The following is a 25,671-nucleotide window of genomic DNA, read 5'->3' on the forward strand; positions in this document are numbered from 1 at the left end:
ACAGTGACGCGCGTCCCGCGCAGGCGCAGCTCGGCCCCACCCCCTCCCCGCGCCCGGCCGCCCGCTCGGTATTATGATTTGCGCTGGGTGCGGGGATTCGGCGGCCGGGAGGGAGTCGTCGGCGCCGCGGCCGCTGCAGACGGACGCCTTCCTGCCGGCTGAGGTAGGGACAGGCGCGGAGTGCGGTCGGGCGCGGCGGCCGTGGACCGGGGGTGCGGGCTGGCCTCCGCCGCCTGGTAGCCTGCGCCGTCGCCGGGCTGGACGTCCGGGCCGGGGCGCCCGCCGCAGGCGGAAAGTAAGTTGCGCGCTCCGCGCTTCCCGCGCCGGCCGCAGCGCGGGCCCGGGAGGACGCGGAGCCCCGACTGCGGCGGCCCGAGCCCGCGCGGCGGCGGCGGCGCGGCCTGGCGGCGGGGCGGCGGCGGCGGGCCCGGCGGGAGCCGGCACTGCGGCGGCCGGCCGCGGGCTCCCGGAGGCCCTGCCCTTGCGGCCGCGGCCGGATTGCGGCACCTCGGGAGGCGCCCGCATCCCGCGCCCCGCCCCGAGCCGGCCGAGTGCGGCGCCGCGGGGCCCCGCGCCCCGGCCGGGCTCCCCGCGCCTGGCTTCTCTCGTGGGGTGTGTGTTCTCGGAATGTGTTTCCTTTTTCAAACGAATCTGGAAATCTGGCCGCAGCGAGGGGCTTCCTTGGTAAGACTGCAGGCTTACAATAGAATGGGGATATTGTTGTCTGTAGAGAAAGGGCATCGGGGTAAGGAAGGAGGAGCAGTGCCCTTCCCAGGGGAGAGCGAGAATATTTTTTTTTTTTTTTTTTTCCGGATTGGGAGAGCAATCCGTTCTTTACCATAGTCATCGCCTGTTGAATTCTTTCTGGACCATTTTGCAAAAACCTTCCTGCCTTTAACTTGGACTTGGGATCTAGGAAAGTGACAGTCTGTTTTCCTGGTTGGGGTTGGGGGAGGGCAGTGGGGGGTTCTTGGAGCTGTGCTGTTCCTGACAGTTGGACCAGGTACAATCAGATAGCTTCTTGGCGAGATCGGTTTCACGCTCAGTATTTGGGGAGAATTTAGCAGTAGGGTTCTTTATAGAGGTTTGAGGATATAGGACCTTTCAAATTGTCAGGTTACTTTTTTTCTCTTTTATAAAATTGAGCGCGTTCTCAGTCTTAGGAGCGGGTGGTAAAGCTGATTTAATGCGTTTCCCATCTTACCAGGTTTTAAGGTGAAGCATGGCTTACCAGTGATGGAACTGCAGATGTTGAGTATCCTGCTGAATTTTCACTACATTTCTTTCAAACATCAGATGCTTCAGTTCGGGTTCCTTGTACTGGGTTGGGACACTGTGTCTCAAATCAGTCTAATTTATCAGCATGTGTATTAGTGTGCTTTAAAGCCAGGAGCTGTCAAGGTTTATGTAATCAACTTATTAATTTATAATCTTATTACATTGCTTTCCAGATTTATGAAACCATTCCCTTAAGGAAATCTGTCTTCAACGTCTGCTTAAATATTTCTCTTGGAATTGGATTCCTGAGGAGGAATGCACTGTACAAGTGGTGATTTAAGCATACTAATTAGACAAGTTTCTGTAAAAAAAAAAAGAAAAAGAAAAATACGTATTGATTCTTTTATCTGACTATTGTATTGTCCCTATTTGGAAAATAGATGACATTTCCATTTTACAGAACTAGAAATGAAATTACATGACATTCCCAAGGTCACATATTGAAGCAGTGTAGTAACTGAAAAATTAAGTGCATGGTGCTAACTTTTCTTGCATCTTCAAGGTTTTCTAGGCAGGGAACTTTGAGTGTCACCTTTGTCTTTTTAAAATGTGCACAGTGGTTATATTATTTCAGGCACAGAAATGATTCTCACCCTCTTAATTTTTCACGATTAAGAGTAAACTTTTCAGTATTGTTGCAGTGAGATCCATTAGTTTAAAACATACAAGAACTCAGAAGTTACCCTAATTTTTATTTTTCTAGAACAGAAAGATAAATTGGACTTTGTATTCAGATTTAATCCCATAGTCCCAAAAGGAAGGTTTTTGTATGTCCTGAGTAAAGTTGAGGGGCTTTCATGATACTTTTACTGGTCACAGGAAATAGTCTTTATCTAACCCTTACCGTGGGTGTTGGTTTCTGTCATACGGAAAGTGAAACTAAATGGGAAAGAAGTTACTTGTTTTTGGAGATAATTAAACAGCCCTGGCTCTAGGTGTTGGTATAAATAAGGCCTGGTGTCTTTCCTGTAGCAGCTTGTCTGGGCCTAAGAGCTCAGTAGCCGCCCGGGAAGAAAAGGGAACAAGCGAACTTTCCGCATGATCGGAATTTTAGGAATTAAAAACATAGATGAGGAGCTTGCCCTGTTTTAACTGCATGCACGCTGTTTGCTTCACTAGGAGAAGACGGAGTTTTTAACCAAGATGCTTTTCTAATAAAACTGTTCTTCATAATTTAGGTATTTGTGTGTGTGTGCAGGCAAATTCTTAGAGCAACTTAGGTGGAAAAGTTACTTGAGTAGATTCTGGAAGTTTTGAAGGTAAGCTTAACCTATGCTATATTCACGGCACCTTTGCATGCGTATTTTCGCAGCCCTGGGTTCTGGGCAGCAACCTAAAATGGAGTAAAAACCGGTTCCTGCCTGGGGGAGCTTCCAGGCTGTCAGGGCCGCTGAAGTAAACGCTAACAGTAGGATCCAACGACTGCTGTGCCGAGGCTTAGGCACAGCTCTGTAGAAGCACAAAGATGGGAGCAAGGCACAGTCTGACTTGGGAATGCTTCACGGAGGAGGCGACGTTGAACCGGTCCTGAGGGACAGGTAGAGATCCCAGGCAGAGAAAAGGGGAAGGTGCTCAGAAGGTTCAGGGAGGATGAAAAGATAAGGCGGAGTGGTGGAGGAAGCACTGAGATCCGAGTGGGTGAAAGGGAGCGGAGGTAAAGACGGTTCTGGTCTTAAAGAATGTGAAAAGGACGGGAGAAGCGTGGGCCAGGAGCTCTGGGCCTGGAGAGGGAAGGGTTTTGGTCTTTTGTTTGTGTTTAGAAACAGCTGGGGTAAAATCTCCCCGGCTTAATAGCCTCGCAAGGCACTGGAAGTGTGTCGTCTGCTCTGGCTGATCTGGAGCTTCGTTGTTCACAGTGGATTGTTTCCTCATCTGTTTTTCTGCACATCTGCCCTGGGCTGAGGCCTCCTGTCCCGTGGGAAACCATTTCTTGCCGGTGGTAGGGGAGGAGCCTGTCTAAAAGAGGGTTCCTGCCGTACCTGCCGTGAACATTTATTTCTCTGCTGCTTCCAGAACCTCCTGAGATCCTGCTTTGGCACCTCCGGCACTTGGCCTCTGCTCAGGTAGGCTCTTCCTGTGACAAACCAGGCTGCTTTCTCTCTCCTCCTTGCACCCTCCAAAGTGCTGCCATGTGGCTGTACCATGGCAGTTACTTCAGAGTCCGTCACAGACCCCGTGCTGCGAGTTTTAGGTTCTGCAGCGTCTCTAGGCTCAAAACAGGATTGGGTCTATCTAAATACCCCCTCGGCTGTGTATTGGCCTGGAAATGTCATGAAGGTTATCAAGTCTGTGCTCCAGAAGCGTGGGTTACAGGTCATAGAGATGGTCAGATCATAGGCTCCCTGGGCCTCAGGGTCTCCTTGTCGACATGCAGTTACTTTTCTCAAACGGAGAAGACTCAGCTTCTGGAAGGCAGAGACCACTTCTTTGATTTCAGCCTACCCAGACCGAAGTAATGCCTCATGCATAGTCCGTGTACCCAAGTGGTGTCTTGATGAAAAAACTTCAAAACTCCAAACTTTAGTTTGTTGGTTTTTATCATCCTGTTAACAGCCATTGTAATACAGCTGGGCTAAATTTAAATTGTTTCTCAATCATAGAATTTTGGAGCTGAAGGCAAGTCTTCACCTGGTACCAGCATGTAGTACATGCTCAGGAAATGTTTGTTCCTGTCCTGCGCATTTCCCGTCTCAGTGAATGGCACCACTGTTGCTACCACTCTCCACCAGAACCATTCCGGATTTCCCTCTTTGCTTCCCCTCACCCCACGCATTGAGTTCTTGGCTTCTGCTTCCTGAATGGGTCTCCTCCATTACATCCTCATCATCACTGCCCACACATTGGCGGCCTTCATGTTTAGGTCAGTAAGCGATCATTTACCTGGAGACGTTTTCAGTAGTCCCCCCAGCTGTAGTCTTGCCCTGCCAGTCTGGTCGTCACTTTGCTGCCAGAGTGGTTTGTGTAACTGTCATCTCTGATTGTCATTCCCCTGCACAGGATTCTTCTTTGGCTTCTTAGTGCCAGCTTTCGTTTGTTCATTTAATAGTATGAATCTCTCTCTTTTGGGTAGATGCTATACTGGGCAGGCCCTGGAATACAGACCGGAATAAAACGGACGTGGGCCTTAACATGGACTGAAGTTCTCATTTAGCTGAGTGGAGATACAGATTGTTACTCATATAATCACCTGAGTAATTATAACCGCAGTTGTGATAAGGGCCCTGATGGGAAAGGAACGGCACCGTGAGAGGGCACGGGAGCTGGTGTGTGGGGGTGTGCGGAGGGCAAGGACACGCTCAGGAGGGTTGACCTTAAGCTGGGCCCTGAAGCACGGTAAGGGCTCACCAGACTTGAGGAACCGCGGCTGATTTGCTTGGAATACGAGGCCCTTTGGGTATCTGGCCCCTGCCTACCTGTCTGATCTCGTCTCCTATGCTCTGCATGCATTATTGCCCCGGTCACAGTAAGCTCTCTGAGGTTTCTCTGCTGAAAAGCCTCTTCCCCGTCATCACCAATTTCACTTCTTAGCTCAGATGAGAAAATGAATGTCTCTGAGACGCCTCCTGAATGAATTCTCCAAGGTAGCTTTTGGGAAAGGGACGCCTGTTGTAGCGTATCTGTCCCTGTAAGAGATTGCACAGACCTTGTGGCAGTGATCTTCCTGCTATGTGCAGTAGAGGCGTCTAGTTAGGGGGGTAACTAGGGTCTGTTAGGGGATATCAAAAGAAGGTGGGGAGCTAAGTATATAACCCCTCTCAGATGTCAGAGTCTCCTGGGAGGAAGGCCAGTTCTGAAAAGTTGGAGGAAAAACAGTGGGTGATTTTGATCCTACTCACATCCTGCTAATATGTATTATCCCACTTAACCTTCATAATAACTGTCCAAGGTGGTGATTATCTTTGTTTTATAGATTGAGATGTACCTATTCATAGAAGTTGAGTAACTTCCTGGGCTCCAGATTCTGTGGTACTCTTTCTGTTGCTATGATGCCGCTGCTCACATCTGCTGAATAAATGAATTTTGATCATTGTTGTTTTTTTTTTTAATTTTTTTTTCAACGTTTATTTATTTTTGGGACAGAGAGAGACAGAGCATGAACGGGGGAGGGGCAGAGAGAGAGGGAGACACAGAATCAGAAACAGGCTCCAGGCTCTGAGCCATCAGCCCAGAGCCTGACGCGGGGCTCGAACTCACGGACCGCGAGATCGTGACCTGGCTGAAGTCGGACGCTTAACCGACTGCGCCACCCAGGCGCCCCGAATTTTGATCATTGTTAAAGTGCACCTCTGTGGTGAGGATTATAAGAAGGTTGACCAGGGGCGCCTGGGTGGTTCAGTCGGTTACGTGTCCGACTTCGGCTCAGGTCACACGGCCCACGACTTCGAGCCCCACATTGGGCTCTGTGCTGACAGCTCAGAACCTGCTTCACATTCTGTGTCTCCCTCACTCTCTGCCCCTCCCCAGCCCATGCTCTGTCTCTCCCCTTGAAAAATAAATAAATCATTAAAAAAAAAAAAAGGTTGACCATGTGGTAGTTTGAAATGTTGGAACTTAGGATACCCTCCCAGCTCCTCTCTGATGTTCCTCCTGCTCTGTGTACACACCTCTTAGGCCAGTATATTGTCTTTATATTGCATAGCTAGGGGGGAATGTTTGAATAATAAACTGGGTTGAGTACGTATTCATCCGGGGTGCTTGGGTGGCTCAGTCTGTTAAGCATCCGACCTTGGCCCAGGTCATGATCTCACGGTTCGTGGGTTCGAGCGCCGCGTCAGGCTCTGTACTGACAGCTCAGAGCCTGGAGCCTGCTTCGGATTCTGTGTCTCCCTCTCTGTCTCTTTGCCTCTCCCTAGCTCGCTCACTTTCTCTCTCTCTGTCTCTCTCTCTGTCAGAAATAAACTTTAAAAAAAGGTTTAAAAAAACACATATTCATTTGTGTTGGTTTTTCTTTATTAGAGAGATTATGTTTTAGATAATGTAGGTTTTACTCTTGCAGTGTAACTTACCTAGATAAAGTTCATTTCAGATTTAGGACGATACACTAACGAATATTCACGGAGAGATTATGAAGCTGGAGCGTACTGTTCATGGATCTCTTTTTAAAATAGTCATAATACTCTATAGCCTTTTATATAACAGTGGGCAAAAGCAGAGTGATTGAATTTTAAAGTAAAGTTTGGCTTTCTGTTTTACCTCATTTTCTACAAGTGAAACAGTTCTCTCGTTATTGGCGTAAAGTATTATGTGTACTAAAGAAAATGTGGAGTGAGAATATTCATTCAGTCTCCATTTCAGGGCTTGATTTTGTCCTTTGCTCTCCTGTTTTATGGGTATTTGCTAATCCTCTTTCAAAGGAAAATGCTTTTTCAGAAACAAATGGAGAGAATGTAATTTGCAAAGTATATTAAAATTGCGTTTCGGAAAGGATACAATTTTTTTTTTTTAATTTTTTTTTTCAACGTTTATTTATTTTCTGGGACAGAGAGAGACAGAGCATGAACGGGGGAGGGGCAGAGAGAGAGGGAGACACAGAATCGGAAACAGGCTCCAGGCTCTGAGCCATCAGCCCAGAGCCCGAAGCGGGGCTCGAACTCCCGGACCGCGAGATCGTGACCTGGCTGAAGTCGGACGTTTAACCGACTGCGCCACCCAGGCGCCCCTGAAAAGGATACAATTTTTTTTTTTTTTTTTTTTTTTAATTTTTTTTTTCAATGTTTATTTATTTTTGGGACAGGGAGAGACAGAGCATGAACAGGGGAGGAGCAGAGAGAGAGGGAGACACAGAATCGGGAAACAGGCTCCAGGCTCTGAGCCATCAGCCCAGACCCGACGCGGGGCTCGAACTCACGGACCGCGAGATCGTGACCTGGCTGAAGTCGGCCGCTTAACCGACTGCGCCACCCAGGCGCCCCAAGGATACAATTTTTAAGCAGAAAATAGAACCTCCTAAATTTATCTGAATTACTTATTTTGTGTTGGCTGTTCTGTGCCACTGGCTGTTCTTGCCATCGCAAAATTGTGTGTAAACTCTAAGGTGAAGTTATTTTTAAGGTGCCATTCCATTTTTACATGATCAGTAAATATCTCAGTCTGTCTTTTGAATAGTTATTTGCCTGTAATTTCATTTCTTTTTTTTTTTTTTTTTTCAACGTTTATTTATTTTTGGGACAGAGAGAGACAGAGCATGAACGGGGGAGGGGCAGAGAGAGAGGGAGACACAGAATCGGAAACAGGCTCCAGGCTCTGAGCCATCAGCCCAGAGCCCGACGCGGGGCTCGAACTCACGGACCGCGAGATCGTGACCTGGCTGAAGTCGGACGCTTAACCGACTGCGCCACCCAGGCGCCCCTGTAATTTCATTTCTTAAAAAGAAGTTTCAAGAAGTCTGTAATGGAATTATTTGTTAATGATGTTTATTAGCTAAGTCTTTGGTGATGTTAGGGAATTTCCTCCATTTAATTGATTGCCGGGCTAGGTAAGTAGCTTATTAGCATATCAGAATTAGAGGAATGCGAGAAATCCCAAAATAGATTTTTTTTTTATGTTTTTACGTTTTTAAGTGTCTGTTTTATTTTTGAGAGAGAAAGCGCGTCCACGCGTCCACACATGAGTGGGGGAGGGGCAGAGGGAGAGAGAGGGAGACAGAAGATCCGAAGCCGGTTCTGTGCTGACAGCAGAGAGCCAGATTCGGAGCTTGAACTCAGCAGCTGGGAGATCATGACCTGAGCCGAAGTTGGACACTCAACCGACTGAGCTACTCAGCCACCCCAAAATAGACTTATTTTGGAATTAGGAAGGCCTAGGTAAAAGGGAAGTCTCGTATTGTTGCAGGAAAAAATGGAGGACCCAAGAGTCAGTGGAACCTGCAGTCCAACCGAGGCAGCTCTTTCCTGGGTGTAGGACTGGGGCAAAGAAGTCCTTTTCTTCTTTGGTCCTGCTTTCTCATCTGTAAAAATGGGTGTGATATTTCTATTTCATTGCCGATTGTGAGGAATAAGTGATGAAACAAATGCAGAGTCCACTACCTACATAGATCCCCAGAAATGACATTGTTTACTCTTTTTGAGACCTGCATTACCGCAAACGTGGAATTCTAAAAGGAGCAGTTGTGGCAGTAAAAGACACTTTTAAAATTTGAAATGAAACAAAGTCAACTGTGGTTTTGTTATGGGACGGGACTCATATCTGTATAATCCTATTGAGGTTAGTAGTAGATTTTTAGGGTGGGTAGTATGGTTGATAATGAGAGATCTAATCTAAGTCAAAACAAAACTTGCTGTTTTATCGAACTGTAAAGTGGACAGTGAGCTTTTAAAATTGGTTTAAATCCTCTAATGACCGTATTTGTGTGTTGCTTTCATGGTACTATCTAGAGTTTTACTCTTCTGTGGAGACCTCTTATCAGCTCTGTGATTAGAAGCTGCTTCTGTGCATTTTTAAGTCTTTAGTGACACTTCAACGAAACGAGTGTAATTCAAAGATAGATATATGGTGAATTATTGAGTATGGCAAGTTTCTCATTAGTTTTGAGAAAGGAAGAGTTCATCGCAGTTGCCTAAATGGTAAGCCATTAGGTATTTTTCAGGATTAGCCTTCTTAACCCTGCTGACTTATCTCGCGTCTACCCCAAATCATAACTTCACCCAAGCTGATACTGTCCTTTCTGAAACCAGCCGTATACACGCTCTGCTGTTTCCTTCCCCCAGTTTTGAGAATGGTGTCCCACTGTTCCCTGTTCAAGGATAAGCTCTGGTCTGTGGGCTGCCCTGTCTTTGGGATCCTGCCTTCTTAGAGTCCTCTACTCTTTCCTTGGCACGCCTCACCCAGACTAACCTGTGTAGTTATTTATCTTTTATATGTAGATAACTTATTTGTAAAATGGTAAAGGATACTGTGTTATGTCCTACACAATTAGGGCCCAAATGTTTGCTAATGAAAATAGGCTCAGTGTTCCTCCTCTTTCCTCGCCTGAAGGAGTTGCATACCTTGTCCCACAAGGGAAGCAAGATATTTCCTTGAATATGTCTTGTTTATTAAGATGACATAAATAGATTTTGGACAGTATGTTTTTAGGGGAATTAGTCTTTTCATAGATCTTAGTGGAAAAGTAAATTGGATAATTGTTTACAAAAAAGTAAAAATTAAAATTTTTTATATAATGTATATTTTTTTATTTTTGAGAGAGAGACAGAGACAGAGACAGAGGAGGGTAAGTGTGGGAGGGGCAGAGAGAGAGGGAGAAACAGAATCCTAAGCAGGCTCCAGGCTCCAGGCTCCGAGCTGTCAGCACAGAGCCTGATGCGTGGCTCGAACTCACGGACTGTGAGATCATGATCTGAGCTCAGGATTCAGACGCTCAACTGACTGAGCCACCCAGGAGCCTCCCCAGAAGTCAAAATTTTAATAACCTCTGTCTTTTTTAGGTTATAAAAGCAGCACACACTCACTGCCAAAAATTTGAAAAGCACAGAAAAACATAAAGAGAAAAAAATTCTGTAATCTTACCATCTTAACATTTTGGTATTTTTAAAATATATATGCAGACAAATTATACGCTTAAAAAATTGAGATCATATGCCATGAAATTTGGCATATGAATTTTCTTACTTAACATTTTATTGTGAGAATTTCCCATGAGATTAAATAGCCTGAAAATATGACTGCATAGTGTTAATGTTAGGTATACTGTGATTTATTTAATTGTTTTCTTACTGTAGACCTTTAGGTTATTTAATTTTTTTGCATACATAAATATCATTGAACATTGTTAACTGTAAAAATTTTCAACATCTTCTTTCCTTTAAGATGTGTATCTAGTAGTGAGATTATCAAATCAAGGGTATTATTTTAAGGTTCTTGATATATGTTTTACCACACTGACACTGCTTTTCAGAAATCAGGTAATTTGCAGACTTAACAATGTAAAAGCATCTCAAATGATTCAGTCTTTTCTTTTTAATGTTTATTTTCGAGAGAGGGAGGGAGAGAGAGAGGCAGAACATGAGTGGGGGAGGGGCAGAGAGAGAGAAAGAGAGGAAGACACAGAATCCAAAGCAGGCTCCAGGCTCTGAGTTGTCAGCACGGAGCCCGACGTGGGGCTCGAACCCATGAACTGCGAGGTCATGACCTGAGCCGAAGCGGATGCTGAACTGATTGAGCCACCCAGGCGCCCTTCAAATGATTAAGTCTTTTAAGCAAAAGTAAGTGAAATGTTAGATACCAGTATTTTTGTTTATAGATTAGTTTACTTTTTTCTGTTCCAGTATTCTTTTTTGACCATTTTTTTTTTTTTTAAGGAGCATCTTCATCATGATATCAGCAAGGAAAGAAAAAGATGACAGGATTTTGACAGCATTAATAAAAATTTGGAAGAGAGATTTAGGTTACTAAGTTTTTAAATTCTCCCAACTTCCACTTTCATTGTTTTCACGGCAACAAGGAGTAATTGTGAGTTGCCTTTATTTATTTTGGAGTAACTTTTACATACCAGCTTTCGCTTAAGTCACTATGTGTTATGTGAGCACTTTTATACCAGGCTGTCACCAGAAATGGTGACACACTTAGCATTTTTCATCATTTTAACAAGAGGCAGATTCTGTTTCGGAATTTGGAACTTACTATCTGCACTGCTGGTCCGAGTTTTGTGGCTTGAATGTTAACCCCTTTCTCTTTGCAAATAGTTAGTACTACTCTGTATCAGTTAATAAATTGCCTGACTACTGGATACATTAAAATTCCTTGATGTATCCTGGACCATTGCTTGTTTCACTTAGGGAAAGTGAAATTACGTGAGTCAGTGCTTCCTGAGATCCATCTGCACTGGTGACCCAGTCACTGCCTGAAGAGCAGAGCAGTCCTTTTAGCCTGCCGGTCCTAGTCACCTCAGTTGCCCCTGAGGTGTCCGTGAAAAGTGACCGCTTGGAAGAAAACTTGCAGAATAGTAGGCGGTTACCTTCCCTTGGAAAATACTTTCCTAGACATTTGGAGGCATAATTTTGCCTACTTAGACATTTCTGATAATAAGTAATTTAACCTTTGAATTTATAGTTCTATCTCGAGTCCGTCCGGTGAGTGCAGACTGGTGACCACATAATGCTACGTGAGAACCATGTGGTAATATCAAGCTGATCAGTGAAAAACTCTGGATCCTTCCGTAACTAAGGACCTCTTGACCTATTTGTGATTTCTTCATCTTTGATTTATGGCTTATATTGGTAACTCCCAGGAGGAGGAGCGCTATTCTAGAAATGTGGAATATTGTTTACTTTGGAGAAACGGAACAGCAGTGGCAACTGCGTGTAGAGTTGTGTTTATTTTGCTTGACCTGGGGGTTACTGATATTCTCAGAGGATTTAGTCTACTCTCTTCAGCCTATGCCATTTTTGTTACGGGTACCTTTGAAATTTTAGCAGTAAGATCAGTGTGGTAGTACTCATCGAGAGTCAGTTCTCCACTTACGTTAATTTTTCTATAAACATACAGGTTAGCCTAGTATTTTCCATGAGGAAAAATTATAGTTTTCATTTTTGGTATCTCTAAAAGATACCAGCTGATTTTCGTATGTAATGAGCTTAAATGCAGTTTTAGTGTGGCTTTGCAAAACTCATCTTTCAGTTATCTGTATTAGAGGGAGAGCATTGGTACGGATTTTTTTTTTTTTAAGCATTTAACTTGGGAGGTTTTTGTGTATGTAACTGCTGGTGGTCTGCTTTTAGGAGGAAATCTACAGTATCCCAAGTGAAATGCGGAGAGGCAGTAGAAGTAGCCTGATTCACGCACGTGGCCGTTTCATTTCCACTCCCCTGCTTATGCCATGGGTGGCGGTGTTCAGTGTGCTGTTTGTCCTCCCCTCTCCTGGCGGGGGGAGGTGTGAGTAGTGTGTCCGTGTATCTGTGTGACATACAGACCACACTGTAGTGGTGGTGATGTCCATGCAAATCTCCAGTCTAAAAGTGAATTTGACCAGCAAAACAGGGTGACTTCCAAATGACAGTAGGTTTGACAGAGGCTGGTTCTACAACTGTTTTCAGCAGCTTGCAAAATGTGTGCAGGGCCACCCACACTTCCTTCCTCTTCTCCAGCCACACCCGCACACTTCAGTTTGCTTCTCTTTAGCTGGGAGAACATCAGTGTATTCTTGCAACATGTACTGGTAGTTGTTTCTCAAACATGAATTTCCATATTAGAAACGCGCTGAGGCTAGTTGGCCTGTCTCATTCTGGTCCAGCCCAGTTATGTGCGTGTGGAAGCTAAGTAAGCTAAGTAAGACTGCTTTAGAAGGGCCTCGTTTAGTGGTCTTGCTGTTTTAAGAGATACCATCTTTATTATGTAGTCGTTAAAAATATTGACGTAGAAGAATTCAGTGCAGTGGGAAAATATTCATTATGTAAAGTAGAGGAAGAAGTTGTGAGACTTCACATCTAGTATCTTAGCTTTGTAAGAAGCATAGGTATGAAGAATATATACTCAAAGATGAAGAGAGGTCATCCTGGATGAAAGTATGAGGTGAATGGGGGCGCCTGGGTGGTTCAGTCGGTTAAGCGTCCAACTCTTGGTTTCGGCTCAGGTCATGATCTCACGGTGAGTTTAAGCCTGTGTTGGGCTCTGTGCTGGCAGTGTGGAACCTGCTTAGGATTCTCTCTCTCCCTCTCTTTCTGCACCTCCCCTGCTCTGTTGCTCTCTCTTTCTCTCAAGATAAATAAACTTAAAAAAAAATTAAATTAAAAAAAGAAAGTATAAGGTGATCTTTTTCTTCCTATATTGTGCTTCTCTGCATTTTCCAAATTTTCTAAAGTGAATTTGTATCAACTTGTAGAGAGAAATACTTTTAAGATGGTCGTAAACCTCTCTCTCTCTGTCTGTCTGTATTATTCCATTTTATAAAAAAAATTTGTTCCTTGGCATATATTATACTTAGAAAATAATTTGAACGGCTTTGTACCAAACTGCTAACAGAGATTGTCTCAGACAGTAGAAAATTGGATGATTTGTAAAACAAAATTCTTTTTGTCAGTTTGTATGTTCTAATTGTATTTTTCCCTATATTGTACAGATATTTCTTTCATAACTTCATAATTGAAGCAAAATGTTAAAAGGAAAGTGCTATGTCAAGTGAAAAAAGTAGGCTCCAAGATATAAAGTTATGTGTAGAATGATCACACCTTTGAAAACAAAGAAGAAACTGTATAAATATTTGCAGAAAGATTGCCAAAATGTCAATGGCGTTGATCCTCAGTGGTAGAACGGCGGATGCCTTTTAATTCTTCCTGCTTCCTAGTCTATAGGTTCTAGATTCTCTGTAAGAATATATTACTTTCGGGGAAAAAAATGTAAAGGAACATTTAGTTCTTTTTGAAAGGGTAGACTTGAAAGAAGGTCCTCTTGATATTTCACAAGCCAATACTTAGATTTTGTGGGATTTTTTTGGAAAGATTATCAGACTTTGATGCCCAACTAGAGATATTATTTTCTTTGCATTACAGTCTTACATCCATCATTTTCAGTTTAATATGTTTCAGGAAACTGGACAGCTCTGTAAATTCATTCTCTCGCGGTAGGGTGGAACAGTAAAAGAACTTCTATTTGGACGAAGGAGAACAGCATCATTTTAATAACGGTGGTGGTGGCGGTGGCTGGTGTTTACTGCTTCCTCTGTGTCAGGCTTAATTGCAAACGCTTTTCCTGTACTAACTCATTTAATTCTCCCCACAACCTGTGAACTTGTACTCTTACCACTAACATTTCCTACTGGGGAAACTGATCACACGGGGAGGTCAGCTTTTGTTCAGGGCCCATGGCTACCGATAGGGGAACTGGGTTTCAGACCCAGTCCTCGGCGCTCCGAACCAGTGTTCGGCCACACTGGACTACCACACTGCCTTGCCTAGAGGCTGGATGAGACGGGCTGGTGGAGAGAGGGAAGCAAGAAGCAAGGGTGATGGCAGGAGCTGCCGTGTCCTTCTTGGAGCTGAAGGAGCAGGTAAGCGTTCCAGGCTTTACCTGTCTCTAGCCGAGGCCCTGTGTGTGAGCTTAAGGGTTACCTGGATGCTCACCTTTGGTGTGTTGTGTAAATCGCCTTGGCCTAGTGTGAATGCTTAGGCCTTTCAGTATTTGTGGGATGTTTCAGTGTTGTGGAGAGTACGTGAGGCACCTCAGCCAGTATGCCACCGCCTTAGCTATCAGTGCCCTGTGTTCATAGTGAGAGTTTCTTTTTTCCTATCGAATGGAAAGCCTCCGTGTGAAGGTGTTTTGTGTGTGCCCAGGTGCTGGCATTATAATTGGTTTCTGCTGGCCTGCTAGAAGATCGTATGTTGTGAAGGTCGCCCTCTTTGGCTGTTGGAGTGAGTGTTTCACGATCCGACAGGGGCTCCCGCAGGCAGGCTGGGCTTGGAAACCGGGCTGGGCAGGATTGCAGCTGCCTCCTGCTGCTTACTGGGCAAGTCAAGCCTCATTGCGCCTCGCTTGCAGGCTCTTGGTTTCGATTCAGTGAAATGTGGATTTGGAGCCTGTTACCCAGGAAGCATTTAGAAAATGGTGAATTCACTGTTTATTATTATTACTTCCTCCTCCTTCTAGTAGAATCTGTCTGACCTGGCCGCCTGGAACAATCTCTGTTTATGTGTTCACTGTTAAATTTCTGTTTCCTCAAGATTCTTTGAATGGGTTGTAATTCACAGAGGGGAGAAAGATCCTGGGATGCTGGGTCACTAAAGACAAATTTGCCATTTTTATGTCTGTCTGGATCCAGCCTTAGAATGTGTATTTTGACTCTAAGCAGAGTTAAAACAAATAGAACTAAACTAAAATCTCCTTCTGTGTTTTCCTTTAGGAAAAAGAAGCAACTAACAAAACACAGTGGTAACAAGGATTATTCAGTATGCGGTTTGTAGGGTATGTCCTGGAGCCACTAGAGGCACCTGCACTCTGTATAAGCCAGCTCTTAACATTCAGCGTTGATGTTCAGCATGACTTTCAGGCCCTGCAAGGTCCTCAGAGATCAAAAAACAATGTAGTTACTTCCTGTGCGAACACAAAATGTACTTGATGGTAGGGTTGCACAGTAGGCTACTACTTAAAGAGATGATCAGTAACGAGGATGTTTTTCCTTTCGACCTTCAGTTAATCATAATGTCCTGGTTTTTGGTAAACCGCTGTGGTTTCATAGACACTGTGTGTACGAAACGAAGTACAAAAAGAGTAAATTCCTTGGTAGTGAAAATGATTATTCTTTCACCACAAGGTAGCCTCATCATGAAGAGACCCTGTTAGATTCTTTCCCATGAACTTGCTAGTGGATTAAAAACTATTTTCGTTGTACCCTTTTGCTGGCACAGTTCTGGGAAGAGAAACTGCAGAGTGTTAATTGTCATTGGTTCTGGGTGTCAGAGACCCTGAAAAACTACTTTTTTCCCTCTCATTTACGTACACATTTATTACTTTTGTAACAAGACAAAGTGAATGACCTAATTAATTTAATTAAAATTTAATTTAAATTCAGATTTATTTCTAAAATCTGATTTATATGCCATTTAACAAGAATACATCTAAACTAAAGGGATGAGAAAAACAAATATTATATCACTTGAGGGCAGCCTAAAAGTTGTTTTGAAAGCTTAAGTTGCGTTTGCCAGCTTGTGACTTAATAGACTGAGGTAGAACTTTAAGAATAATTACTGCCCTTGTAATTAATCAAAATTAAAGATACAAAGATAGTTTTCTGCCCCCTGGAGTTAGCTTAGAGTTGCTATTTTTGAAAATTAAATATGCCTGAATTAAACTTTCTTTGGGGGAACTACTGTCCAAATAAGGCAACATCTTTCCACTTGGATTTTCCTGTTAATCTTGTCATTAAAATTATTAGCTTATATGACAAGATAATACACAGTGTAGAAGAAATTTGCTTTTTCTCCAACACCTGTGTGTAGTACTGTTGGTTTCTTATTTTAAAAATCTTTATAGAATAAACGGGATTAATCATTTAGATTGCAGAAACAGTGTAGATAGTGGTTAAAAGCACAGATTTTGATGTCAGGTGGTCCTGGGTTTGAATCCTAGGCTTACATTCGAACCTGGCAGCCTATGCCAAGTGACTGGCCATTTCTGTGCCTTGAAATGGGGCTAATAATCCCTATCTCTGAGGGCAGTTGTAAGGATTAAATGAGGATGATGTAAAAAATTTGGTATATGAGTGAGATATTGTACTTACTCAGTAAGTGGTAACTTATATTTATTATTATGGTAATTACTAAAATATAAAAAACATATTAATAAACATACTAACAGCTAATATAGATATTTGAGGGTGGCTTCAGATTGGTGTTTCAGATAGTTTCAGTTTGCGTGTGGGAATGACTTTATGCCTCTTTTATAGTTGGTACTTTAACTCTCCGGATACTACCCTAAGCACAACATCATTTAGTGTGATTAAATGTTTATAAAGAGTGTGGGCTTTGAAATAAGAACAGTTTGAATCATAGTTGCAGCACTTTGATTCATTTTACACAAACACGTATAATAGGTTTTTAACGTTCGCTTTTCTTCTGTTCTTTTAAGCAAAAACGAGATTGAAAGAATGTAATGCTAGTGCTTTTTAAAAAAACACCTTGTTCTATGTACAATTTACTTTTTTGGGATGTTTTCATCTAAGTGGGAGTAAATGATGTAACTACTGTTCTTAATAAAACAACTGGAAACATGAAAGTATATACTGGGAGCATTCGAAGAGACTTTGCAGAAGGGAAGGGTTGTATGCACTCATGGGAGAGAGCTAGTCTTGGGAGATGGCTGTATTCCTCATTGGATTTTATAATAATTCTATTAAATTTTGGTCAGAAAAAAATAATAGTGGGAGTTGAATTTGTGAGATTTAAAGTGATGTCTTAATTTGTATGATTTTATACATTTGTTTTTCTGAAGGTCATTTATAAGAGTTGATTTCTGTATTTAGAGTTTACATAATAAAGGTTTAGAATTTTAAATGCCATGTGAGATATGGTCTTTAAAACCAAAGGATCTTTAAGATCCTTGTTTGGGGTGCCTGGGTAGCTCAGTCAGTTAAGCACCTGACTTCGACTCAGGTCATGATCTCCCGGTTTGTGAGTCCGAGCTCCACGTCGGGCTCTGTGCTGACAGCTCAGATCCTGGAGCCTGCTTCGGATTCTGTGTCTCCTCCTCTCTCTGCCCCTCCCCTGCTCATGCTCTGTCTCTCTCTGTCTCTCTCTGTCTCTCAGTAATAAATAAACGTTAAAAAAAAAAAATTTAAAAAAATGCATGCTTGTTTGTTTTTGAACTATAAACAGATTGTGGTGAGTTTGGTTTGACAGTGTGAAGACTGTAATAGAGGCATAACTGATAAGAACAAAGAGCGAGTACCAGTCAGCAAACATTTATTAAGCACCTACTGTGTGTCAGTTGCCGTTCTAGGCACTAGTGACACAAGAGCAAACAATTGGCATGTAAACATTTTGGAAAGAAGTTGAATTTCAAAATGTAACAAAATATTGACTACCTGTTATATGTAAAACACTGTTTAGGGGAGGGGAGGGTAGGAGGAAAAAAATAGAACGTTAGAGTTCTCAAGAACCTTACGGTCTTAGGAGGGAAATGGTGTATACGGAAATCTGTAGAATAAGACCTCGTGGGCTGGCGGTGTCCAAGCTGCTGTGGAGATAATGGAGAAGGGAAGGGGATTCCAGCTGGAATTCTAACTAGAGGAGGCTTCACTAAAGGGATTTTTTTGGTACTTACAGCAAATAGTGCTAGTTTTGGAATAACAGGAAAAAGTTGTTGGGTTTCTGTCCAAATGTTTATTCTGTTTTCCCTTTTTTCAATTCTTGCCTTGTTTTTTAAGACACTAATTGAAATTACTTTGGGGGAAAATTTTTTTTTAAACATAGTTTATCAAACTTGCCAGGTTTCTTATTTGTGACATCACCAAAAACTTGTTTCAACAAATCAGTTTTTTTTTTTTTCAGTTTGCAAAATTTAATATGGTATTTAAATTCTCAGCCTTTGTAATATAAACCCAAAATATATAAACAGGTTGTTATATGGCCCTTACTCATTTTATGTCTCAATTTATTTACTTCAGGCTTCTCTTAAAAAAAAAAAAAAAAAAGTAAGGAAACTATAAAAGGAAAAGCTACAGAAACTTAATTTTGTTTCTTCTCTGATTTTGTAGATGTCCGTGGCAACACTGAAAATGAATTCCTTATTTTCACCAAATATTCTTCTATGAGAAGATCCATTTTGAACAGTCTATATATTTTTTCTTCTGTTGGACCAGCATGGCAGGATTCAAGCGAGGGTATGATGGAAAGATTGCTGGATTATATGATCTGGATAAAACCTTGGGTCGAGGTCATTTTGCAGTGGTTAAACTTGCCAGGCATGTCTTTACAGGTGAAAAAGTAGCAGTCAAAGTTATTGACAAGACAAAATTGGACACTCTAGCCACCGGTCATCTTTTCCAAGAAGTGAGATGCATGAAACTAGTGCAGCATCCCAACATCGTACGCCTTTATGAAGTTATTGACACCCAGACCAAACTCTATCTTATTCTGGAACTTGGAGATGGAGGAGATATGTTCGATTACATAATGAAACACGAAGAGGGACTTAATGAAGATTTGGCCAAGAAGTACTTTGCTCAGATCGTTCATGCTATATCTTATTGCCATAAACTCCATGTGGTTCACAGAGACTTAAAACCAGAGAACGTAGTCTTCTTCGAAAAACAAGGTCTTGTAAAGTTGACAGACTTTGGTTTCAGCAACAAATTTCAACCAGGGAAGAAGCTCACAACAAGCTGTGGATCTCTTGCGTATTCTGCTCCAGAAATTCTGCTTGGTGATGAATATGATGCACCCGCAGTAGGTAGGTAACCTTCCTCCAATATTTGCCCACTCGAATTCCACCAGCTAGAGAATAGTTGGTCAAATTGGTTGCTGTTTATCTGAAATAATTTCTTAAGGGACTTTCTTGAATGTGTCTTAATTAACAGATTGGGTTTCATGAATGCCGTGTATTCCTAAAGCTGGCAGTTAGTTTTACCCCTTATGTGGCAAACATCTAAGTATATTTGTCAGCACAGAGAAAAATGAGTAAGTTCTCATTTAAGGTAACCATCACCTGCTCACTGTAATTCTTTTGAACGTCTGAGTACATTTCCTATCTTCTTAGATCCTTCTGGTAGTCCCCCTAGTCTGCTCCTTCCTGGACATATCCTTTAACACTCATTGAGACTCATACTGGAAAAGTACTGTGAATGCTGCAGTACATTATGAAGAATTTGGGCATGGGGATCTTTTATTAATTGTGATCTTGAAGAGTGTACTTGATCTCTCTCTGCTTCATTTCCTCATCCATAGAGTAGAATTGAATCAGATGGAGGTATTGTATCCTGTGTTACCGTGTTTACTTTTCACAGCGACCAGTGTGGTGGTTATTGTCTGTTTCATTGTGTAGGACAGGAAATTGACATACAGACATCTGCTCTATGGTGGATTCCAGAATTTTGGTAGCCCTTTGCGTTGCCAGCCACCCTCTCTTCACTCCAAAACGTTGTGTTCTCTCTTGTCCTGAGTTATCTATTCCGGGTGGAAGTGTTTGCTCCTTTTCATCTTGTGGCAGTGTTGTCCCTTTGGGATTGTATCTGCTTTGAAAGTCATGTAGGAATTTAGGAATTTATTCTTAATTTTTAACAAGTTGTTAAGCTGAAGGTGTGGTCAGCTTTTACAATGTTTAGTTTAATCTTGGAATAATAATGCTCTAATATTACATGTACATGATATCACACTTCTTAGGAGTCTTCCGTTTGCATTCTGATCATTTGAAATGCAGGTTATGGAAGATTAAAGGCACACATTGAAGAGCACCAATTTTATACTGAATATTCTGTACACCAAAATACTGCTTTTCGTCTTAGATTTCTGTGTCCTGTAAAAGAAAGGGTTGTTGAATGGTTCCTGCCCACCGCAGATAACAAGGCTTCACCGAAACCTTTCATTAGGATATTTGAGTCAGAGATTTTTGATTAATGGAGCAGGTCTCGTCAGAAAATGAAGCCAAGAATTTACAGAAGAGGAAGCATAAATGTCTGAACATGGAAATGATGATGTTCAACCTCAGTAATAATCAGGGAAAATAAAAGCCTGATAAGATACTATCCATACTTTTCACATTGGGAAAAACTAATGTCAGACAAAACCAAGTGTAGATAACACTGTAGATCTTCAGGAAATCTAACCAGTACTACGTAGAAGACAATTATCTACTAAAGTTAAAGAAGTACACAATCCTGAGACCCAGCACTTCTCTTCCTGTGTACACACCCTTAGAGATGCTCTCACTCATGTACACAGATTTTCAGAGACTGTTTTTAACAGCATTATTGAGTATTCATCAGCAGGGGAATACATTGTTTGATATTCATGTGATGGAATTCTATATATTGGTGAAGATTAATGAACCATGGATGTCATCATGGCTGTAGTTCACAAACATTTAAGAAAAGCAAATTCGTAAGAATACTGATAGTATTACAACGTGTATATCAAAGTTTAAAACATATGAAGCAGTGTTATGTGCTGTTCAGGGGTGCATGCACATGTAGTAAAGCTCTGAAGAATGCATGAGGTTACACGAGGGGCAGGCATATCTAGAAGGTTTTATCTATATTGGTGATGTTTAGTTTCTAATTTGGATGGTGGGTACACAGGTATTCACTATAATTTTCTTGTTTTTTTTTCTTGTATCTTCAATCTTGCCTTAAAAAAACTTTTAAAAGGTTTTTAAAAAGGAAAAGGAAAGTGGGAGGATGCCTACAACTGCACTTGTTTTCTATGTCATTACTTTTTCTTTCGTTGTTACTAATTTTTTCCATGATCTTTCAGTTTCCCTTTGTTTTCTTTTCTACTGTCTTCAGTTGAAAGCTTTTTTTCTTCATTGTTCTGATTTCTAACATTTAAGGTTGTGTATTGCTCTCTCCTGCAATCTCTGGTAACATCCTGAGGATTTCACTCTCTGGTCATTGTCTTTCATTGCTGAAGTTTATCTTTACTCTTTTATTTCTTACTTAACCTAGAGGTTCTTTTTTTCTTTTTTAATTCAAAGTAGATAGATTTATGTTTCTTTTTAGCTGTTTGGTTTTTAACTTCTAATTTTAGTACATGGCAGTCAGTAGTCTACATTGCAACCTTACTGGTTTTTGCTTCGGGGAGTATTTTTAGATTTTCTGTGTGGCTTAATACATAGTGATTTTTGGTGACTATTTTTAGCATATACAAAGTTTTTGTACATAATTGAAGTTGCTAATTGTATAATTTGTTCCTCTGTGTCAGGTTTTTATTCTGATGTTATATTCTGAGAGAATTATACTAGTTCCCTACTCTAATCTGAATTTTGTATTTTAATCAGTTTTTGCTTTTATATGTTATTTTCTAGCTGTGTAAAGTATGTACATTTCTATAATTTATTTTGCATAATGACCTATACCTTTTATCAATATGTAACTGTGCTTATTGCCATAGATTCTATTTTGTCATTTTGTTTTAGGATGTATTGGCGTCTGCCCTTAATGTTCAGAGTTAGTCAGTATCATATCATTCCCTCTGACCTGCGAACAAGAACTATATGTAGTTTGTAGTACCTTTTACAGATTTTTTGTTTGCTTTTATTACTTAATATATACTTTTTCTGGTTCAATAATGCTTTAAGAGCGGATGAAGACTCTGGGCATATCTTAAAATTGTGTTCCTAAGCATCTTTAATTATTCCTTTTTTTGACCTAACTTAGTACATGCAAAGAACATTTCAAAATCCAGTGTGAATTTAAAAGTGACTAGCCGGTCTATCTGAAAAGCATTGCCTTATCTTGTGAAAAAGTGGATTAGTAAAACATAAATTGAGATATTCTTGACTGTTAATTTATGCGCTACTTAGAGAGTGTGCAGTATACCAGTTTTTGGAAATCTTGCGTGGCATATTCAAGCCAAGAGTTGTGGTTTAACTAGAAGCCACACTGAATGTCCTCTGGACAGCCTGTTCCTTCCTCTGCTTTAGCGCCATGAAGAACTATGTCCACATACTCCCTCCTACAAGAGTCTTTTTTAGACAGTTTGGGAAATGGGCAGCCACCAGAACTGTGATTGTAGCATTATGTGTATAATACTGTGTAAATATTTTCTTTGAAAACTTTTAAAAAAATCAGTCCTTACTGTACACATTGTACAACCTAAGGTGTAATACCTTTGTGATAGAACTTTGAAGTTAGTCCAGAAGGGCATAAATCAGAATTTTTCTCTTTGGCTTATCTAAATCTGCTATTATAGTTTGTTATGAATTGATAACTCCTTGCTTTAATTTCAGATTTCTTCCAGAAAAGCTGTTAATGGATTTGCTTTTACAGTCCCTCCCAAGGTGCACCAAATCTGAGGGGGTATAGTTTCATTTTTCCTGCTCAAAGTTACGATTTATTAGAGACAGATGCTTTAGTAATGTTTCTGTGTTTTCCGACTTGAACTTTCTCTTCCCAAGTCAGACTGTGGTTAAATTTTTATTACCTACTCTTAAAATTTGCCATTTGGACCGTGAGCCCTGATGGATTATAGATTAGAAGACCTTGGCTTGTGTCACAGAGTTTAGGCCTGAGTGTAGAGTTTGAGATTATGCATTTTTAAGGGATCATTTGTGCCTTTTTTATGCATAGGGAAGTAAGTTTGGTCTGTTTAAAGCACTATCTTGTTCGTCTTATTTAAAAAGGTGAATATAAAACCTGCCTACATGGTACGTATCCAGCATGAACCGCACTGCCTCCTTGGGCCCGGGCGGCCGCATGCGGTGTTCAGTTGTATGGAAGTGAAAAACGTATCCTTAGAAACGTGGTGCACACCTTCCACAATCCAGCTGTCGAGTGCAGGTCAGATATTCTGAAAGATACCTTTTACAGAGCATACCATCACCACCTGTCACGTAAAACCAAAAGAAAAAACTCCTTTCCTAAACTTTCTGAAGTTCCGTGTGCCTGTGAAACAAATGACAGTTATTTCAGAGATCATAGGTAAAAATTGATCCGCCACGAACCCTATGTAAATAAAAGCACTTTACAGTATTAGCCCTGTATGCACGACGTGCTGGCTTTACAGTGTGACTGTTGTATAATTATGTATTCAGGGAAGAGCCATTCTGTGCTTTGAGTAAAATCTTTTGAGATATAAATAAGCTACTCTAGAACTTAATATTTGTAATAAAGATTCTTGAGCACGACATGTTATAGGTAGTGTAATCTATAGGTACCATACGTAGGGTTTTTTTAGGCTAACTCAACCATTGATTTTTTTTTTTAACGAGAGGCCTGAAAAATGTGATTAAAATGACAGATGTCCTTTAATGTCTTCCCTACTGCATTTTTAGCTCAGGTGCTTATTGTTCTCACTGTATTATAAGATTCAGATAAAGTGAAGTATATATTGATGCCACTTTCTAGTTTAATTTGCTAGTGGTAAGATCTAAATTGGTGGTTCTCTACTCACCACTGGTAAATTTCACCTGGAGCAGACTTTTCAAAAACAAGCAGACCTTGCCAGGGCCCCGCCCTAGAGATTCAGGTAGTCTTGGGTGAGGCCCTTATCCAGAAGCTTCTGTGAGATTCTGATGTGCATCCAGCCTTGTCTACCTCTGGTTTAAAATCGTAGGATCAAATGTTTTAGGTTATTAGTGGAAAAATAGACTCCCAACATTTTAATTCTCATATGCTTTAAGGAATAAGTGTTCAGGAAAAAAAAAATGTTTAAATCTCTTCAGTTTCCAAAATTTTTAACAAGAACATAAAATTCTTCTTTTGATATTGATAATTGAGCTTAAACTTCTCTCGTTCGCCTCCCTCTGCCCCATTTTAATCACACCTTGTGCTTATTTGGGGCTAAGTCAGTGAAAACCAAATTTCAGGTCCTTTGGAAATTTTTCCTGATGTTGTTCCCACGCCTGGAACTTCAGGCTGGACACCCGTGCCTTTCCCGTTGGGAGCCGGGAGACCGTCCTGCTCGTTCCCCTCCCGCTGCCGTTCCCAGAGCTTCTTGTCACGTGTCCCCTGGCGTCGTGCAGGTCGGAAGGTTCCCTCGCTGCCTCGATCGAAACCGTGTTCTTCGTCGGGAAGATTTGTAGCACCTGCTACTTTTCTCGGGGCCCTGGCTGCCACCTGACGAGACTCGGGTTTGGTCTCGTTTGGTTTTACGTGGGCCTTGGGCTCCTCTTGCTTACTCCCTCCTTGTCAAAGCGTGTGTGGAAAGGCAGAGGCGTGCAGGGCTCGTGATCGCAGGTGCCGCTGGAATAGACGCCGGAAGTCACGGTTGGCCCGCTTGTCGCTCTCGAGCCGGACCTCGAGTCTTCGGGCTCTTGGCGTGAGGAGGTGGGCGCCGGGCCGCCCGGACGACTCCGTGCGTCTTCGGAAGGAGAGAGAAGGCAGGGATTCCGGAGGCCGCCTTCCCGCCACTTGTTCCGGCCGCCGGTTTCCGGACGTTGACGGTTCGGGAGAGAGGAGGCCCCGGGTCTTCGGGCGCCAAGAGCCGGCGCTGGGAGCGGGGACCGGCTGGAAGGGGGCGCCGTGCCGGGGACGCGGCCGTCGGGAAGCACTGCTTCTCCGTTCCTTTTGAAGTTTCAGTGCGCACCTCCGCTCTGCTCGGAATCCTCCGAGGTCTTCCCGTTCCTTCCCTGTGGGAAGCGGAGGCCTCGGGGCGGCAGCGCGGTCCCCAGGGTCGGCTCCCCCGGGTCCCCCCTCACTCGCGACTCCCGCGCCTTGAGTCGCCCGCGCGGCCCCGCGATGCCGCCCCCTTGCTGTCGGTCACCTTGCGCTCGCAGTCCTGCCTCGGGGCCCTTCTGCCTCCCGTGCCTTGACCCGACGGCCGTTGCCCGCCTGCCACCCTCTCGGCCCCCCGCCTCCCCCCTCGACTGGCCTCTCGGTCCGTCACCGGCGTGTGTGCAGTGAGGGTAGTGACGGCGGCGGTTCGAGGAAGGCGGACGCGCTGGTGCTTAGCCCGGCGCCGGGCCCGAAGTCGGCCTTCGGTCCGGCGCACCTGTCGCCACCGCCTTCGCCGAAGGGTCACAGACGCCTGGTTCCCGTGGAGCCGGGCCGCTGTCCCGAAGGGCGGTCAGGGATCGCGGCCTCGTTTCTCCTCCTGAGGGGCTTTCTTCGCCTTTGGAAGCTTGGCCTCGGGGGGAGTTGCCGAAATGTCGGCCGCCCTGGGAAAACCGGGAGCGAGGGCGGCCCGGGACCTTGGCCCTTGGGTTTTTCTCACACGTGTTGTTAGTGGTGGTGAACTTTCGGAAGGTAGGGAGTAGGTTAACTTCTAAAGGAGGGATTTTTCTCTGTGGTTTTTTTTTTTTTTGTTTTTTTTTTCA

General features: G+C 42.7%; 1 protein-coding gene and 1 long non-coding RNA gene across 3 annotated transcripts in view; one reads left to right on the forward strand and one right to left on the reverse strand.

Moving 5' to 3' along the window:
- Positions 1-30: 30 nt before the first annotated feature.
- Positions 31-25,671, forward strand: part of SNRK (SNF related kinase) — a 58,965-nt gene continuing 33,324 nt past the window's right edge. The window contains exons 1-2 of one of the 2 annotated variants that reach the window (XM_045436763.1): positions 31-163; positions 18,458-19,152. In XM_045436763.1, coding sequence (XP_045292719.1) covers positions 18,564-19,152 — 589 coding nt within the window. In that variant the 5' untranslated portion in view covers positions 31-163; positions 18,458-18,563. Of the gene's footprint in view, positions 164-18,457; positions 19,153-25,671 lie in introns of those variants that run through there. The other variant, XM_045436764.1, reaches the window with a different exon arrangement.
- On the reverse strand, positions 15,129-24,893 carry LOC123575874. Its single transcript, XR_006701048.1, has 2 exons — positions 23,059-24,893; positions 15,129-15,445 (listed from the first exon to the last, which is right to left on the reverse strand). It is a non-coding gene; the product is annotated as an uncharacterized LOC123575874 (long non-coding RNA).

Source organism: Leopardus geoffroyi, chromosome C2 (genome assembly GCF_018350155.1).
Source record: "Leopardus geoffroyi isolate Oge1 chromosome C2, O.geoffroyi_Oge1_pat1.0, whole genome shotgun sequence".
NCBI lineage: Eukaryota > Metazoa > Chordata > Mammalia > Carnivora > Felidae > Leopardus > Leopardus geoffroyi.